This window comes from Ammospiza caudacuta, chromosome 5, assembly GCF_027887145.1.
Source record: "Ammospiza caudacuta isolate bAmmCau1 chromosome 5, bAmmCau1.pri, whole genome shotgun sequence".
NCBI classification, from domain to species: domain Eukaryota; kingdom Metazoa; phylum Chordata; class Aves; order Passeriformes; family Passerellidae; genus Ammospiza; species Ammospiza caudacuta.
In genome coordinates, this window is record NC_080597.1 from 73,881,690 (window position 1) to 73,898,264 (window position 16,575).

The 16,575-nt window shown below is 46.9% G+C and overlaps 2 protein-coding genes across 4 annotated transcripts in view; both read right to left on the reverse strand.

Moving 5' to 3' along the window:
* The window catches only part of TAF3 (TATA-box binding protein associated factor 3), a 116,340-nt gene extending 109,095 nt beyond the window's left edge, over nt 1–7,245 (reverse strand). Inside the window, exon 1 of the mRNA XM_058804955.1 lies at nt 7,032–7,245. Coding sequence (XP_058660938.1) covers nt 7,032–7,197 — 166 coding nt within the window. The 5' untranslated portion in view covers nt 7,198–7,245. The remainder of the gene's footprint in view (nt 1–7,031) is intronic.
* Nucleotides 7,246–9,210: 1,965 nt separating this feature from the next.
* On the reverse strand, nt 9,211–16,496 carry ATP5F1C (ATP synthase F1 subunit gamma). Of its 3 annotated transcripts, XM_058805371.1 has the most exons (10): nt 16,418–16,496; nt 15,155–15,189; nt 14,130–14,261; nt 13,588–13,792; nt 13,038–13,181; nt 12,601–12,665; nt 11,848–12,003; nt 10,751–10,847; nt 9,910–9,947; nt 9,211–9,348 (listed from the first exon to the last, which is right to left on the reverse strand). In XM_058805371.1, the coding sequence occupies exons 1-9, from the start codon at nt 16,459–16,461 to the stop codon at nt 9,941–9,943; spliced, it is 885 nt and encodes a 294-aa protein (XP_058661354.1). In that variant the 5' UTR covers nt 16,462–16,496; the 3' UTR covers nt 9,211–9,348; nt 9,910–9,940. The 3 variants fall into 3 exon arrangements, with proteins under 3 accessions (XP_058661354.1, XP_058661355.1, XP_058661356.1); XM_058805372.1 differs by lacking the exon at nt 9,910–9,947; XM_058805373.1 differs by lacking the exons at nt 9,211–9,348; nt 9,910–9,947 and having other exon boundaries at nt 10,747–10,847.
* Nucleotides 16,497–16,575: the final 79 nt, after the last annotated feature.

Consider the following 16,575-nt stretch of genomic DNA (forward strand, 5'->3'; position numbering starts at 1 on the left):
TCCTTGGTATTTTAATTACAGGCTCTCTCACAGATTCCTGTGCTTGTCACACCAAGTCACTCCAAGATAACTGTTTCAAGGAGACAACACAGCTTCTATCCAGCTGAGTCATAAGCATGCACAATAGGTTATTTAATAAGTTTAGATGCCTTACTTAAATGCACTTAAGTGGGAAAAAAAGGGTCCTATTAATGTAGTTACCAGTCAGGGCAAAAGCATCTTCTTGCCATTGGTGCTCAGTCTGCTCCTTTTCCCAGTAACTTCAGAAACATCAAGCAAAAAACCCACATTGTCCTTCTTTATATTAGTTGCCAGTAAGTTAATTAGCTTAAAAGCATCAATATTTAAGGTAATCAGGACATAAAATGCACACTTATAATGAATGTTAGAGGCCCAGGACAGATCCTTGTTACAAAGTCATTCAAGGACCAGCAGAGAGAATCAGCTCATTTAAGCTGATCACCAACAATCTAATCCTTTGATAGAGATTATTACTGTATAGTGGTAAGAATGAAGTAACTAAAAAAAGAACAAAATCCAAGAAAACATATGAGGTAAATTTGACATTATAAAGAAATAAAAAATTGGCTGATGCCAGGTGAATTCTTTCCTCTGTGGTAATCATCAATAAAAATATTGGTAATTATGCTGTTTGCATTCTCTCTTTGCTACAATGAAGTTTACAGGAGAGACTGTCAGGCATTGGAGCAGTTCTGGAGCAGTTCTGCCTTGGAAAACATTTTGCAATATCAGCAATTTTTCCTTCCAGTTATAATAATGCTCTCACCAGATCAAACCTGCCTTCCAACAAAACTGCAGTTGCATTAATAATACCATTTACAATATAGTCATTAATATTTTTATGTGTATATATAATTAGTATGTAGTCCTGCAAGGAATAGGGACTTGGACTCAATGATCCATTGAGGGATCATTGGGATCAGGGAATGGGTCCCTTCCAACTTAAATATTTTATAATTCTATGTTTGCATAAAAATAATCTTCAAAAAAAGTAAAACAATATGAAACTAAAGATCAACTTTTAAACTTTATTTCCTAACTGTTAGCAAATTTCAGGAGGAAAAAAAATCATAGTATATAAGCTCAACACTGAAAATTAAAGGAAAGCAGAGGAAAATCCACTTCTGAATTTAAAAATGAATTACGCAACTTATTACACTTCAAGTTGTAGCAGCACGTAACCTAAATTTGTCCTGTTGAAATATGCCCAGGTGCCCTCAGTGATAGAAGGTAAGTAGCTTCTATCTGACTGGTTTTTAGAGCAATGTAAAAAAAAAGAGGAAAAAAAGAGACTTTAGGGGCTGTGACCAACAGCTCCCCTCCCCATCCCTCCCATGAACTGCAACACTCACACAACCAGACTGGGAACTGAACTCCCTCACTGCATGTGTTAAGAGGTAAAACATGATATATTGTGCATGTCTATAACCCACTGCCAAGCCACCTTAGCTAAATTCATGGCAAACAAAGCAGATTCTGATCTCTCCTCATGGACAGCTCCCCAGCGTAAAAACCCCAACCTACACAACCCAGAGCAGACACCTCCAAGCACCAGCTCTGGCACCCCTCTATCAAACCACGTGGAACAGGAGTGCAGAACAAAGTGGCACCTACCAGGGAGCCTTTCCCTTTTCACCTCTGCTTAAAACCAACACCAACACAGAACTCTGCTCTCAGAAACCACTCTACATCAGTTTGTGTGGGATCTCAGCACCTCAGGATGGAGGTGCAGAGTGGCCGAGACCACCCTTGGGAGGCTCGGGAGTCCTGGAATGTTGCCAGAAGTGTCTGGTGGCTGGACTTTGATCCGACACAGGAGACGACACCTGTATGAGGATGGGAGGAATTCACTGGGTGAATGGTGAAGGGATAAGTTAATTAGAGTGTAAAACACAGGGTTTAGGATTTTGGTACAGGGGGGTCTAAAGAAGTAAGATGGAGGAATTGGGGTGTGTCCTGTTCTTCTTCTTCTTCTTCTTGGCCTCCATCTTCTGTGGTGATGGTGGCACTTTGGGATTGGTTATTACTAGAAGTGCACCGGTTAATAAGGGTAGAAGGTATTGGGGAAAAATGATAAATATTGTACACGTAACTTCGGGTATAAAGATAAGTGACCGCCCCGGGGGCTCGCAGTGTGCCCATGGCTGACTTGCTGTGCAGACCTCTGTCGGGCTGAAAGAAAATCTTTTAGATAAACAATTAATAAACACCGAGACCGAGACAAGATCAGAAGTCTCTCCTCGTCCTTTGAAGCGCCGGGCTCTTCAAGGCCATCCCTGGGCCTTTCCAGGCCACCTAGACAGCACAGAAAACTTACAAGTTTGTTTTGTAGCCTGATACCTTAATTAACTACTCCAACATTGGCTTTCAAATATTTAATTTAAATTTGAGGATAAAACAGCTCGCAGCATATTGAATGGTGTTCCTTTGACAAGCTTTCCACAAATCCGAGCAGCATAATATGGTGTACTTTAGGAGGAAAACCCTGATTTTCTCCCTGTAAGTTCAGCCTCTCCTCCAGCCCCCAACACAGCATTCAGAAGCATTTCACGGCATCAAACACATCTCAAACCTTCTTTGCAAATCCTTTTGCCTTCTCTTTGCAGCCACAGAAGCTCCCATCAACTACAGCTACAGCAAATGCAAAGAAACAGCAGAAAAGTAATGAAAATCTTGAATGTAGCTCTCCTAATGGGATGTAACAGCTGGAACAAAGATCTAACCCAGCTGGGAGAGGCATCATTTTCCTGTGCAAGTGAGGGAACACGTGAGCAGCGATGACAGGCTTTTCACAGCCATCCCATGGTGTCTCAACTCTGCCAGAGTAAATCCATTCCGTTTGGAACACAAAGATTATGTCCCTCAGCTGACAGCCCTGCTAACTCAAACCCCACTGGTCTGACTCCGAGATAACGCCCTGACAATGAAGATGCTACAATTGGAATTTAATTAATTCTACTTATGCAAAACCATGGCAGAATTAAGCTCATTCATCCAGAGCTGGGTTTGTACAGTAACTTATTTCAGGAGCAAAAGGAAACAATTCTGAAATTGCAGGGAGATGTCAGCTCAGTATTAAGATGTCCTTTACAAACCTTTTTAAAGAAAGAAATACAGGGATCGTTTTAAGAGACGTTGTACAAAAACCAGCACATCACTGGCACAAACACAGCATATTCCCCTTCTCCTCAAAGAAAACAAAAAAGCAAAAAAACACCAAACAAAAATATTGTGATACTTGTGGTACTTGCTTCACCATTCACAGAGGGGAAAAATCCTTTCTCCATTTTTCAATAAGCAAACCCAAAGGAAGAGAGGTAAACCTGAGCTATACAAACTCCTGTCCTCAGCACCAAAAATTTTATTTGCATCAGCTCTATGTCTTTTCCTCCCAGTCTCTTCCCCAGAATTTGTAACAACCCTATGAAAGGGCAGCTCTGGCCAAACCTGGGTGAGCTTCTTTTTCACCTCATAACTCCATCCTCCTAAACCCTCTCTGTTGTCTCCTTTAAATGCTTTAAAGATAATTTCTGTGTGGATTGGGATACAAACTTCAGAGCTGCACCTGTGCTGCTGGGATGTATGGGTCAAAATTGCACAGTCCCATTTCTAGACTAACTTGCTCTCAAATTTGGGGAAAGCTGTACAAATAACTTTCTCTATTCAACTTGAGAATGGATTTCTCTATTCAACCTGAGAAATCTAGTTTGCAGAACACAGTTGTTCCAAAGCTTGGTTACACTGTCAGACTTGATCTCAATTATTGCTGAAATGATGATGCAGAGCCAGGACCAGGTACACACACTGTGCTTCATGAGGGATCCCTGCAGCAGTGAGAATTTCTCTTCCCTTCTTCAGAGAAGGGACACAACCTCCAGCAGCAGCACTTCCAGGCTGTGGTTGCTCCTCTCCTGACCAAGCCACTCACAGTGTGCTTCCCAGCCCTGCACACTCTCCAAATTCACCCAAATCCAACACACCCGGCCCTCACAGTCCCTTGGATCTTCATGTTGCATCCAGTCCACCACCAGCTGACAGCAACAGCCTCTGGTGTTCCTCTCACCTCATCAGCACAGCTCCCACAGCTTGGACAGAGGAACTGGCAAACATTCCCGGTGCTGTATTTCAGGGCTCCCATCCCTGTTACTTTGCCAGTCACCTCCCAAAGGTCCCAGCACAATCTCTGAACTGGTGTTGGCCACAGCAGCCCCCAAATCCACCACCAGTGAGTCACCTTCTCCCTAGCCAGCACTTCAGGCAATCAATTATCCACCCCAGCCAGACCCATCTGCTCTGACCTCTGCCCCAGGGGCTCTCCAAGACCTTCCTCTCCACAAGTAAAGGACACATGGAGCAGCAGCTGCCCCCAAAGCCACAGCTCCCCAGCACGCCAAAGGAAGGGGGAGCATGTCCCTCCTGGCACAGGAGGCACAAGTAGCCCGGTTGTCCCAGGCACACAGCCTACATCCACCTCTCCAGGGTATCCCTGTTCCCCCAAGCCCCTCCAAAATGGAGATCTCCCTTCATTTCCTTCCTGTTACCCACAGATGCATCAGGAGCACTGACAGCCCCATCACTGCCACATGAGACCCTCCCTGCCCCATGGAGGGCAGCAAAAGCCTCCACACATAGACCCAGGACCACAGCCTGAGCCCTGCTCCTCATTGCCCACATTTCCCGTGTTTACAGCTGGCACTGACCCTGACAGCCTCCCTCACCCTGCAGGCAGATTGTCACCTCCCCACCCCTTCCTGACCCATCAGCACCTTTTCCTGACATTCCCAGATCCAGCACACCCGTTAGCACCCTCTCAGCTCCTCTAGCACCATTACTGACCAAGCAAGCAAGCAAGTGGACATCCCACCCTCCAATGCCCTCCACTGCAGGCTCTGCAGGGACACTCACAACCCCAAGGGACACACAACTGCATCCCCTGCTGCAGGCCCAGAGCCAGCAGTGGTGCTCCCTTCCCAATCCCATCAACACCCACATCCCACAATCCTGGGCACTCATTCCCAGGCCTCTCCTCTTTCTCTTCTCCCACTTGCTGCAAACTCAGCCCTTGCCCTTCCATGCTCCCACCCCACACCACTCACCCCAAATCTACTGGGGCCCTGGGCATCACTTCCAGCTCCTTCTATAGCACCTCCACCTGGCAGTGCTGGCTAATTCCAGTACCCCACATACCCCGCCAAACCTCCTCCTCTGCATCCACACAAGGACACCCACACCTCATGCCATGTGCACTAAATCATCCCCAGCCCACCCCTCCTGCACTCCACAATTCCCATGTGCAGCCCTGCCACACTCCCACACCCTGTGCACTACAGCTCCACTTCCCCCAAAACACATTTAGTGCATCCCCGCCTTCCCACACTCCCCATACACATGTTCCCAGTCCCACGGTCCCACTGCCTCCCCCCTGCACACAAACATTCCCAGAGCACCCCAAAACAGGGCTTCCAGGCACACCACTCCCTCCCCAGGCAGGAGGGAGCCCAAGCCTGCACCCTCCATCCTCAGCACCTCCCCTTGTGCCAGAACAGGGAATCTCCCACACACATCCCCGCCTGCAGTGGGCCCCCACAGCCCCCTCAGCACTGGCACCCAAAGATGAGCCACGAGAACACAGCACATCATCCTCCCATGGACACATCCCACCAGGAGAAGAGGCTGGCTGCCCCTTCTCCCTCCAGTTCATCCCCTCCCAGACTCACAACATCCCAGCAATGGGGCCAACAGTCCCCTCTCCCCATCCTGTATTCATGTCTCCCCCTCCCCAGCACCCTGCAGCCAGAGAGAGTGGGACAGAACCCCCATGTCCCCAAACCCACTGCCCTAGAGCCTTCTCTTCTCCAACTCCATCCCCACAGTCCCAACTCCCACACCCAGACCCACTGCCCCACAGTTCTCCCTGGCACCAGGACCTCTGGTCCCTGAGCTGCCCCATGGCTTCCCTCCCCACCCTCCCAGTCCTGTGCCCTGCCCCACAGCTCAGCTCCCCTTCCCCACAGCCCCCAGCCCACGGGCTGATCTTCCCAAACCCACACCTGGCACTCACTGACCAAAGACCCCAGCACTGCCCAAATGCCACCTCCCTGCACCCTCCTATCCTGCCCGAATGGCCACAGCTCCACAACCCTTCCCTGCCAAGCATCCCCAGCTCCTGGCACTGCCCGACAAGCAGCAGCTCCCAGCTGCCCTCCCCACACCTCCACAATGCTACCCCACAGCCTTCCCCCACACCCAGGGCCCCCAGTGCTGCCCAAGCCCACCTCCCTGTGCCTTCCTGCCCTGTCCCTCAAACCCCAGCACTACCAAAATCCCACCTCCCTGTGCCCTCCTGCCCTGTCCCTCAAACCCCAGCACTACCAAAATCCCACCTCCCTGTGCCCTCCTGCCCTGTCCCTCAAACCCCTGCCCTGCCCAAATCCACCTCTCTGTGCTCTCCTGCCCTGTCCCCCAGACCCCTGCCCAAATCCACCTCCCTGTCCCCCAGACCCCTGCCCAAATTCACTTCCCTGTGCCCTCCTGCCCTGTCCCCCAGACCCCTGCCCAAATCCACCTCCCTGTCCCCCAGATCCCTGCCCAAACCAACTCCTCTGTGCCCCCCAGACCCCTGCCCAAATCCACTTCCCTATGCCCTCCTGCCCTATTCCCCAGACCCTTGCTCTCCCCAAATCACACCTCCCCATTCCCCACACCTCTCCTGCCCTGTCCCCCAGCACTACCAAATCCCACCTCTCCGTGCCCTCCTGCCCTGGCCCCCAGCCCCAGCAGTGCCCAAACCCCTCCCTGTGCCCTCCTGCCGTGCCCAAATCCCCCCTCCCGTGCTCCTGCGTGCCCCAGCAGTGCCCAGCGCTGCTTCCTTGGCGGGATGGCCGAGACCGGCAGGGCTCAGGGAGCTCGCTCAGCCCGGACCCTGCTCAAGCAGGGCCCCTCACAGAGCCCTCCGAGAACCGTGTCCAGCCGATCCCCCCGGCCCAGCCCCAGCCCCAGCCCGCACTCACAGAGCTCGCAGTAGCGGTGGCAGCCCCGGCCCAGCCCCTGCAGGTACCGCTGCAGCACGTCGGTGAGCAGGTCGCAGGCCGAGACCTGCACGGAGTCCCAGCCGAGGGCCTGGCAGATCTGCGCCACCGACACCCGCAGCAGCCAGCGGGAATAGGTCTCGCACATCCCGCCGGGGCCGGGCGCCGCGGGAGCTCTCACGCACCGCCCGCCACCGCCGCCATCGCCGCCGCCATCTTGGCGCCGCCCCGCCCCCGCCAGGCAGCGCCGCTCCAGCGCCGAGCGCATCGAGCGGGGCGGAGCGCGGGATGCGCGCCCGGGGCCGCGTCCTGCTGCTGAGGGGACACGCGGGAAAAGGTGAAAATATCAATATTGGTACCTCGCTGGGGCCGGGAGAAGGTAAATATATCAATATCGGCACCTCCTTGGGGGCGGGAGGAGGTAAATGGATCAATATCGGTACTTTGGCATCGCTAAATGTCCCCCAGTGCCCCAAGGGATCTCACAGGAAGGATGCGACAAGGCTCTTTCCAAGGGTAGGGAGTGACAGGACAGAGAAATGTCTTCACGCTGAGTTTGGGATGGGATGTGCGGAAGAAATTCTGCACTGTGGAGGTGATGAAACACTGCCACAGGGTGCCCAGGGGCATTGTCCCAGTCGCGGCAGCATTCAAAGTTAGGATAACAGGGCTCTGAGCAACTCGGGATAGTGCAAAGTGTCCCTGCCCATCGCAGCGGGTGCTACAAGATCATCTTTAATGTCCCCTTTAACCCAAACCATCCCGTGATTCTATGATCTCTAGAAATAATCTCAGTATCTCTAAAGAAATATCGCAATTAACCTATTGAATTAATATCTCTTAATCTATTCATCTAATTAATATGTCTCAAGAAATATCTCAGAGACGGCTGTCAAGAGGATGGTGCCAGTCTCAGAATTCTAACTGATGTCCAGTGACAGGATGAGAAGCAATGGCTGTAAACAAAACCACATCACAAGGAGTTTCACCTCATCAAGAGGAAGAACTTCCTTACACAGAGGGTGGCAGAGCAGTGGAACAGGCTGCCCAGGAAGGTTATTTTCCTCTTTTTTTTTCTTTCCAGCTGGATGGAACACCAAACTGGCAGCAATAAGGAAAAAGTGTTTCTGGGTGAGTTAATTGGGAAAAAAAAATAAACAAGTAGGAAAAGAATGGAACTCCAGTGGCAGAAAGAATCCAGAAAGAAAATTTACAGTAACTGAGTGGTATAGAAGGTGCAGAGAGGAGCAGCAGAGCTCTTACAGTGGTGGCTGTGGAGATACACAAGAGCTAAACTAAGAAGCTGCATGTAACTAATCAGAGCATGGAGGACAGAACTGTAAGTAGCAGAACTCTAGTATGAAAACCTAATTAGTTCATAAATTAGCATTTTGCTTTATCAGTAGTCTGTCACATTCACATCTCCCATCTGCAGCCTGAAGATGACCTGGACTCTGAACCAAGTCCTGAAGCTCCTGGTTTAGTTAACATCCACCAAAGCGTGAGCTTCTCTGGGCAGGGCCTCACCCTCTCACAGTAAAGAATTTATTCCCAATATCCAGTCTATCCCTGCCCTCCATCAGTTTAAATGCATTGCCCCTTGTCCTGTTCCATGCCCTGATCCAGAGTCCCTCCCCAGCTCCCCTGGATCCCCTTCAGATGCTGAAAGGTCTCCCTGGGACCTTCTCTTCTGCAGCTCTCAGGGTGTCTCCAAGCAGAGGTGCCCCAGCCCTCTGACATTTACATTTCTCTGCACACACTGACCGTGCTTTAAACTGTGCATTCTGAACAACCTCTGTAGTGACTCACATAATCACATCAGTTAATGTTAAAAATTCAACATCTGCAAACAGTAGCAATACAAAATGAAAAGAAGAGATCAGTGTTCCAGCTGTGTGATGCAGAGGTTATTCCAGTCTCCTCCTGCAGCCCACAATGCAATGCACCTCCCAAAATAGGTCACTTCATCTTCCAAAGCAGGGTGAAGTCAGAAAATCTCTTCCACTCTTCAAAAGAAACATCCACTTAAATGTTTCATGTGGCAAATAAATTAAAAGTGTAGAGCACAGACTTAAAAAATAAAGTTTCAAAGCACACCCAAGCCAAACCCAGATATTTAGACTCCAAGAGCATTTGTTCCACAGACAAGCAAAAGAATCTCTTTCATGGAGGTGGTTTATTTTAAGAATTTACAGATTTCTGGGGCTTTTCCACTTCTTCACAAGATAACAGAGCAGTCTTGTCAACACAGACACAGGGGCAGGCTAAACCACATATGCTCAGAAGAGCTCCTCTTCACCTGTAAGGAAAATTGAAACAAATTAAAACCTTTCCATCTATTTATGTATTTATTTTAAACTCCTATCTTCCCCAATTTGAATACTTCACTAATATTCCTTACCACCCCCCAACTATTCATCAAATCTATTTTTTTCTTATATTTTAAATTTCAAAATTTTTCTTATATTTTAGATTTTGAATATGTTCATGTTAGTACAGAAACCTCTTTAGGTATGTCTTTATATACAGACATTTTTAAGCAATTGCATTAAGTCAGGCCACTATGCAAAAATTCAAACAGTAATTGCAAATTAATATCCAATAATAGAGAACAAAATAAACCCCACAGAAAATTATAATTCATATGAGATTATGCTCCCATGGACATAGTTTCCTTAAAATTAGTGAAAATTAAGAACTCTTTGGACAAATTCAAACTAAAAATGTCCAATTTCACAGCTGTTCAGGAAAAAAGTTTCTGTCTGACCAAAACCATTTAATTCTGACTTCCTAATCTGATTTCATATTTTCTGTGTTCATTAATTTCAAACACAATCCAGTTTCTGTGACACAACTTTACCTCTTGGCTTTGGCTGAAGCGCTTTTTCCGATTAATCCCTGGTTATGGTATTATGAGAGAAAACAAAACAAGCAGGTTAGGAAGCAACTCATGCAAATTCAGGCAAAACTCTGCATGGATTTATGACCACAAATGTATTGTGAGGAGCACAATACAGCACCAAAATCATACAAAGTACAGATTCCAGGCATTCTGTCAATACACAGGATATGAACACATGGATTTCCATACAGAGCAGAAATTTTTAACTGTTACAGTAATACACATGAGCTACATGCAGTTACAAACTGTGGTCTAAGCCCACACATTTGTAACCTGCAGCACACACACCTGCACAAAACCTCATCCTCAGGCAGACAAGCAAAATGCTCAACTTCAAGTAAAATACATATTCCATATGAAAATATAAAATATTGTGGAAATTCCCTCTTTGCAAACCCAGCCCCAAACTCTCAGCTTCTGAACACCTGATTTATCCAAAAGCATTTCAGTCACACCATTTGCTCTCCCTCACTCAACACTACTGGGCTATTTGACCAGGCAAAGTAGGAAATGTCCAGGTAAAAGGGAGGAGAGGGTAAATCCACCAAAGGCCAGGAGGAAAACCCTCACCTCTCCAGCAAGGATGCATGGTGAGGCTGAAGATCTGTTTCACCAGCTTTTAAACTGCATTTGATCAGAAAAAACTGCCAAACTTCTCTCTGGTTAGTAGAACTGCACAAGCTGAAAAGCTTGGGAGCCATGCCAGGTTTTAGGGAATCCCAAAATCTGCCTGTTCCCCTGGCACACAAGCAGCACATGACTGCAAGAGCTCTGAGGGCACCTTCCCACCAATACTCACAGAGCAGCAGCACCAGAGATGATCTCAATGAGCTCCTTGGTGATGACGGCCTGACGGGTGCGGTTGAAGGTCAAGGTCAGCTTGTCAATCATCTCAGCTGCAGCAAGGCAAGGTTGGAGTTTAAACACAAAATCAGTGTAGAAATGTCTATAAATGCACACACAGAGAGGCTGGATGGGCACAATATCCAAGAGGCTTGTAAACTACTGCAATACCAAGTAGCAATACAAGGCTTAGTGCCTCTTGGCATTTGCAAGTGTCAAATAGTGCCAAATACCAGAGTGCTCCTGACATTTTTTCCCTACAGGTAATATCACCAGTAAACAATCTGAGAATTCAGCTTGTCACTTAAACATCTGCAGAACAGCTGGCAGACTTGTAAATACCAGGCATGACATAGCTTATTGTAACACAAGACAAGCAGGCATCATTTGTTTTGAAATTAGATTTCACTGTCAATTAACTGCATTGTTCTTTCCTTCAAGTTGTGGCAAATGGAGACAGATTTTTCTCAATATTTCTTCTCAATTATTTCTAAACACAGCAGTATCACCTCTTTCTCTCAAGTTAGTCATCAGAGCCATGCCTACCACTGCAGGCAGCCCAACTGCACATCACATCAGCTTCACACAATCACCAGTATCCCTCCAAAGCATACCTACATATTCTCTACTTGCTCCATGACAGATGATTTTTTAACTATTGTTTGTTTTCCCACCTTTAAATTGCACTGCACTAATTGTATTTGCCGAACGAGTAAGTACAGATTTATAAAAATTCAGGAAATCCTCAGAGCAGCCACATGAAAGGAGCATAGAGAATATTTAGCCATTACAAGACTAGTTTAGTATTTCATATGCCTTTTAAAATAATCTGTTATTGCATTTCCAGTCCTAGGCCTGTTTCTTGGCAGCAATCCCTCTTTCTAGGGACTAAATACAGTTTGAAACAAAATCTGTTCAACTGGCTCGAAAAAATAACTCAAAATGGAATTAAGATAGCAAACAGCTGATTTTTGAAGTGAAGTATCACACAAAGGGAGGTCAGCACTTTCCTGCTGAACAACTGAAGTCCTGGAGAAGCAGGGAGGAGCTTACAGGCATTCTTGCTGGCGTTGTCCATGGCAGTCATCCTGGCGCTCTGCTCGCTGGTGGTGGATTCCTTCAGGGAGTAGTACAGAATGTTTGCTAGCGTGAACTCCTGGTAGTTCCTCAGCACATCAGCATCAATGTCATCATAGATACTCAGGCTTTCTGCAAAACATGCAGCAGCAGGCTTACACACAGCCAGGATTTACTACTTCCAGCAAAATGCAATGACATGGAGAAGTTTCCTTGGCTGGGCTGTTTCAATACTTAAGGCAGAACAGAGGGATTTTCTGAACATATTATGTGTACCTTCAGAATCTCTATGCTAGTTATAATTCTTTTAGCGATTTCAATTCAATATTAGAAAGTCAGACCAAAGCAAAATACATTATTGCCATATTATGTTTAACCTTCCCACACAATGCTGCATTTGGGGGTATTTTTAGTGAGCAGTGAAAAGTCACTCACTACTCAGACTATTCAGTGCTGAAAATTTTGGAACTGACAGAATTTACATATGCACAAATCTTGCTTGAGACAGAATCTCAAACCAGAATTAGTATCACCTTTCCTTTTAACCTCCTTGCCCCGCAGCACCTTTGTGAGCCAGCCTTGGACTGATTTAGACCAAGACAAAACCATCTGTTAAACTATGATACAAGCACCATAATAAGATGCTTTAATATCATATTCCCATTTTAAGAGTGCTTTTCTTGTGATTTATCACTGCATGTAACTGGTGGTTTCTAGCTCCCTACTTACCAGAGCCAGCCACAGTTTCAAAGGAGAAGATTGGTTTTTCATCAGTCTTGTAAGAGATGACAGACCTGCATAAAAAGAGCAAAACAGGCTCTTCAGTTCAACTGAACTGACTCTAAACTGAATGGTTCAAATCAAATTAGAATAGACAAATTCTGGCTTTCCAATGCCACAAAGTTTTGTGATAACCCTGATGAAAAGATCTTGGATACCATGTGGATATAATAATGTGTTGACTGTAAATATAACAGCTATACACAAGTTAAAAGGGAGTTCCAACCACAGAAAAAAAACAGCCCAGTTCTTGACAAACAACAAAATCAAGAAGTAAAGTGAATATGCCAAATGACAGTCAGTTTTCATACAACTTCATTGGGCCAATATACTCTCTGAGGCATTCTGCCAGCTATTTTCCCAGTGAAGTTTCAGTTCCACCTTACCTGAAGCGATTGTAGATGACAGAGCCTTCATCAAACTCATACCCAGAGTTTAACAGCTCCAAAGCAATGGCTGAAGCGTCCCCAAAGCTCGGAGGTCTCCGTCCCACCTCTTTGAATGTCAGCAGGAAATAGTTGCCATGTGTCCTGCAGCAACAACAAACCTGTGTTAGAGCCAAGTGGATGCTCTGAAGTACAAGAGCAGCAAGACTTACTAGAAGTAACTGTAACTTAGGAGTGTTTAGAATGAAACAATTTACTGAAGTAGAGTCAGAAAGAAACTTTGCCTTTAGTTAAATTACCACAGCTTCACAATACACACATGTAACAGCACCAGTTGCCAGCTTTCAGACTTTTATTTCAAGAATATAACAGTGCTGTGTAACAGTTTCCCAAATTGTGTATCAAAACCACCTTCTGAGTATTTGCAGATTTTTTTTGCAGGAATTTGAATTTAACACAGTTCCCTTAAATGCAATTTCCTGCCAGTCTTGAAATTTCTACCACAGAAAACAAAACTCCAAACTGCACTTTTGGGCCCCATCCTTTTTACCTTTGAAGCAGGCCTCTGATCTTGTCACCTACTCCAACCACCATAACCTCTTTCCCTGCATTTGAGAGGTTGGTAATCTCATTCTTCAGGGTTTTAGCAATGGATGTGTGGATAGCACCACACAGGCCTCGGTCAGAGGACACACCAATGAGGAGATGCTTCTTCTTGTCCTCAGGTGCCTTTATTTCTGCTTTCTCATAAAGAGCTGAAAAAAAAAAAAAATTACATTTTTCAAGGGTGGCAAAAAAAAGAAAGTAAGTAATAAAAAATGCTCTGAATTATTCTAACTAAAACCAATACCAAAGAGGCTCCAGATCTCAGCTAGATTAATTTTATTTCCTTTGCAATTGTTCCAAGCTTGCACATGGTCAGACCAGATGTGAGCAAGAAACATTTCAAAGCCAGTCACAGCTCTGATCACATCAGTGAAGTTCACTGTGCAAACAGACTACTGGAAGGTTAAAAAGCCTTGGCATTTTATCACCAGTATGAAAACCTCCTCCTCTGCTCCCCCATCATGAAGTGCAAGATGTTTCTCTCACACAGAGCTCCTGTTCCATAGACCCTGGCAGGCTTCAGCTCCCTCTCAGCTCTTGCATATTTGGCTGCAGACACCATCTTCATGGACTTGGTGATCTTCTGGATGTTCTTGATGGACTTCAAACGCCTGGTGACTGCAGGGTTAAGGGTTCAAGGTCAGAGACTGTACTGGGTATAACAACTCAAACCCAAACAACAATCTGCCAGCAAGAGCCATCCAGAAAGATTTTGCCACGTTCCTCAAAGAAGAGGAAACAAATAAACAAACAGCACACAAATAAACCTCATAAGAGACGTTGATGTAAGAACATAGCTGACACAAGTTCATCTTTACAATACAGACATTATTTTTTTCAGACATGACATTCATTTAATATTTATCCCACTATGAAGTCTATTTGCCATTCTCTTTACTTCCAAATCTACCTGTTTCACAAATATATTATTTGAGGTATAATGTCTTCTTTCACAGATGACAAGCAGAGAAAATAAACAAAAAGTCCCCACAGTATGAAGACAGAATAAACTTCCTTCTCTATTTAGACTGTGGTAAAATGACATTTATAAAAACACTAATGGAAAAAGAAACCAAAACAGGTATCCCATTGACAAGCACAATTCCAAGGCAATATCCCTGTTTAAGAACTATGAGGGATGGCTTAAGGAAGCATTCTCACACAAAAACCATTCAGTCAATCCCTTTTCCCCCCAAATGCTTCATAAAAGCACAAGGAAAGAAACAAAAGAGAAATTAAGGTAACTCTTAGAGGTAAGCAGAAACCTGGTTTAGCACATATGATAAAAATATTTTTTAAAATCTATTTGAGTAAAACTATAAAAAGACATCTAAATTACTGCTAAAACCTCTTCTGAAGGACACTTGTTTAATGTAATTAGCACTGCAGGCCTGTATATCATTATGTATCACAATCATTTTACCCAACAGAGGATAAAGAGAATTATATTTTAACATGTGGTTTTCCTGCAACATTTTCCCCTCTCAAGAGCAGACAAAACCTTTACTTACTGTCTTTTAGCGTTGCCATATTCCTGACTTGGCCCCTGCAAAGGAATGCAGGAGAAATTAGGATAATTCACTAGGTCTCCACAAACCAACACCTCCCAAGGGCAAGTCCCTTTCAGAGTGATGGAAATTCAAAGATTTGCTGCAGCCACTCTGACCTGTGGCTTGCATGCACACCTTCATCCTTCCCTACCTGTATAATTTCACAGAATCAATGAGGTTGGAAAAGACCTCTGAGATCATCAAGTCCAACCTATGACCAAACACCCCCTTATCAACTAAACCACCGAGTGCCACATCCAGTCTTCCTCCAGATACCTCCAGGGACGGTGACTCCTCAACCTCCCTGGGCAGCCCATTCCAATGCCTAATTACACTTTCTGTGAAGAAATTGCTCCTAATGTACAACCTAGACCTGTGTTAATCATGTCCTGCCGCTGGCTGCCTGGCAGAAAAGGCCAACTCCCACCTGACTGCACTTTGCTGTCAGGGAGTTATAGAGTGATAAGGTCACCACAAGCCTTCTTTTCTCCAGGCTGAGCTCCCCCAGCTGCTCTCCAGAGGACCTGAGCCCCTTCTCCAGTGCCACTGCCCTTCTCCAGCCCCTTCTCCAGTGCCACTGCCCTTCTCCGGACCCTTCCCCAGTGCCACTGCCCTTCTCCGGACCCTTCCCCAGTGCCACTGCCCTTCTCCGGACCCTTCTCCAGCCCCTTCTCCAACCCCACTGCCCTTCTCCGGACTCGCTCCAGCACCTCAATGTCCTCCCTGAACTGAGGGGCCAGAACTGGCCCAGGACACAGAACGCTTTAACGCGTTACCCACCGCCTTGGTTAATGACACGGGGCAAACGAGGGCATTAGAAGGGCAAATTAGAAATAAAAAAATAATTTTAAACAAAGCTTCGTGCAGTGCAATTCGTTTCTAAATTCTATTAAAATGAAGCATAGGAAGCCGCACCATTTCCTGGCCAGAGCAGGGTCTCCTGCCAAATCTGTCCTTCAACCCTTGCCTGTCCCATTCACCCACCCCCACCAAGGACGGACCCTCCATCCCTGCGGGTCCCCGCTGCCCTCATCTCCCGGTCCCGGCTCCGCCACCACTCCTCAGAGCCCGCAGCCCCTCAGGGCCGCCTGCGGCCGCGACCCCGCCGCCCCCAGGCGCCGCACGGCCGAGGGAAGCCATCCCCCCCTCACCCCGCAGGGCCACCCCGGCCATCGGGACGCGCTCCCCCGTGCCCACAGCGCCCGTCCCAGCCCGTGGCGGTACCATTGCGGCTGGACCAGCACGACCGCGGCGCCCCGGGCGAACATGGCGGCGCCTCCACCACAGCCCCGCTGAAGGTCAGCGCGCCCGCACCGCGCCTGCGCCGCCCCGCCGGGATCCGCTTCCAGGGCGCCGCCGCCATTTCCGGAGGGGGCGGGATC

What these genes read in the sequence shown, in the direction of transcription:
- ATP5F1C (XM_058805371.1), bottom strand. Translation starts at nt 16,461, where the DNA reads ATGTTCGCCCGGGGCGCCGCGGTCGTGCTGGTCCAGCCGCAATG. An exon ending in CTATGGAACAGGAGCTCTGT is followed by an intron (nt 13,793 to 14,129) that starts GTGAGAGAAACA and finishes TTTTTTTTTCAG; the next exon opens with CTCTTTATGAGAAAGCAGAA. An exon ending in GTCATCTACAATCGCTTCAG is followed by an intron (nt 12,666 to 13,037) that starts GTAAGGTGGAAC and finishes CTTTTTATGCAG; the next exon opens with GTCTGTCATCTCTTACAAGA.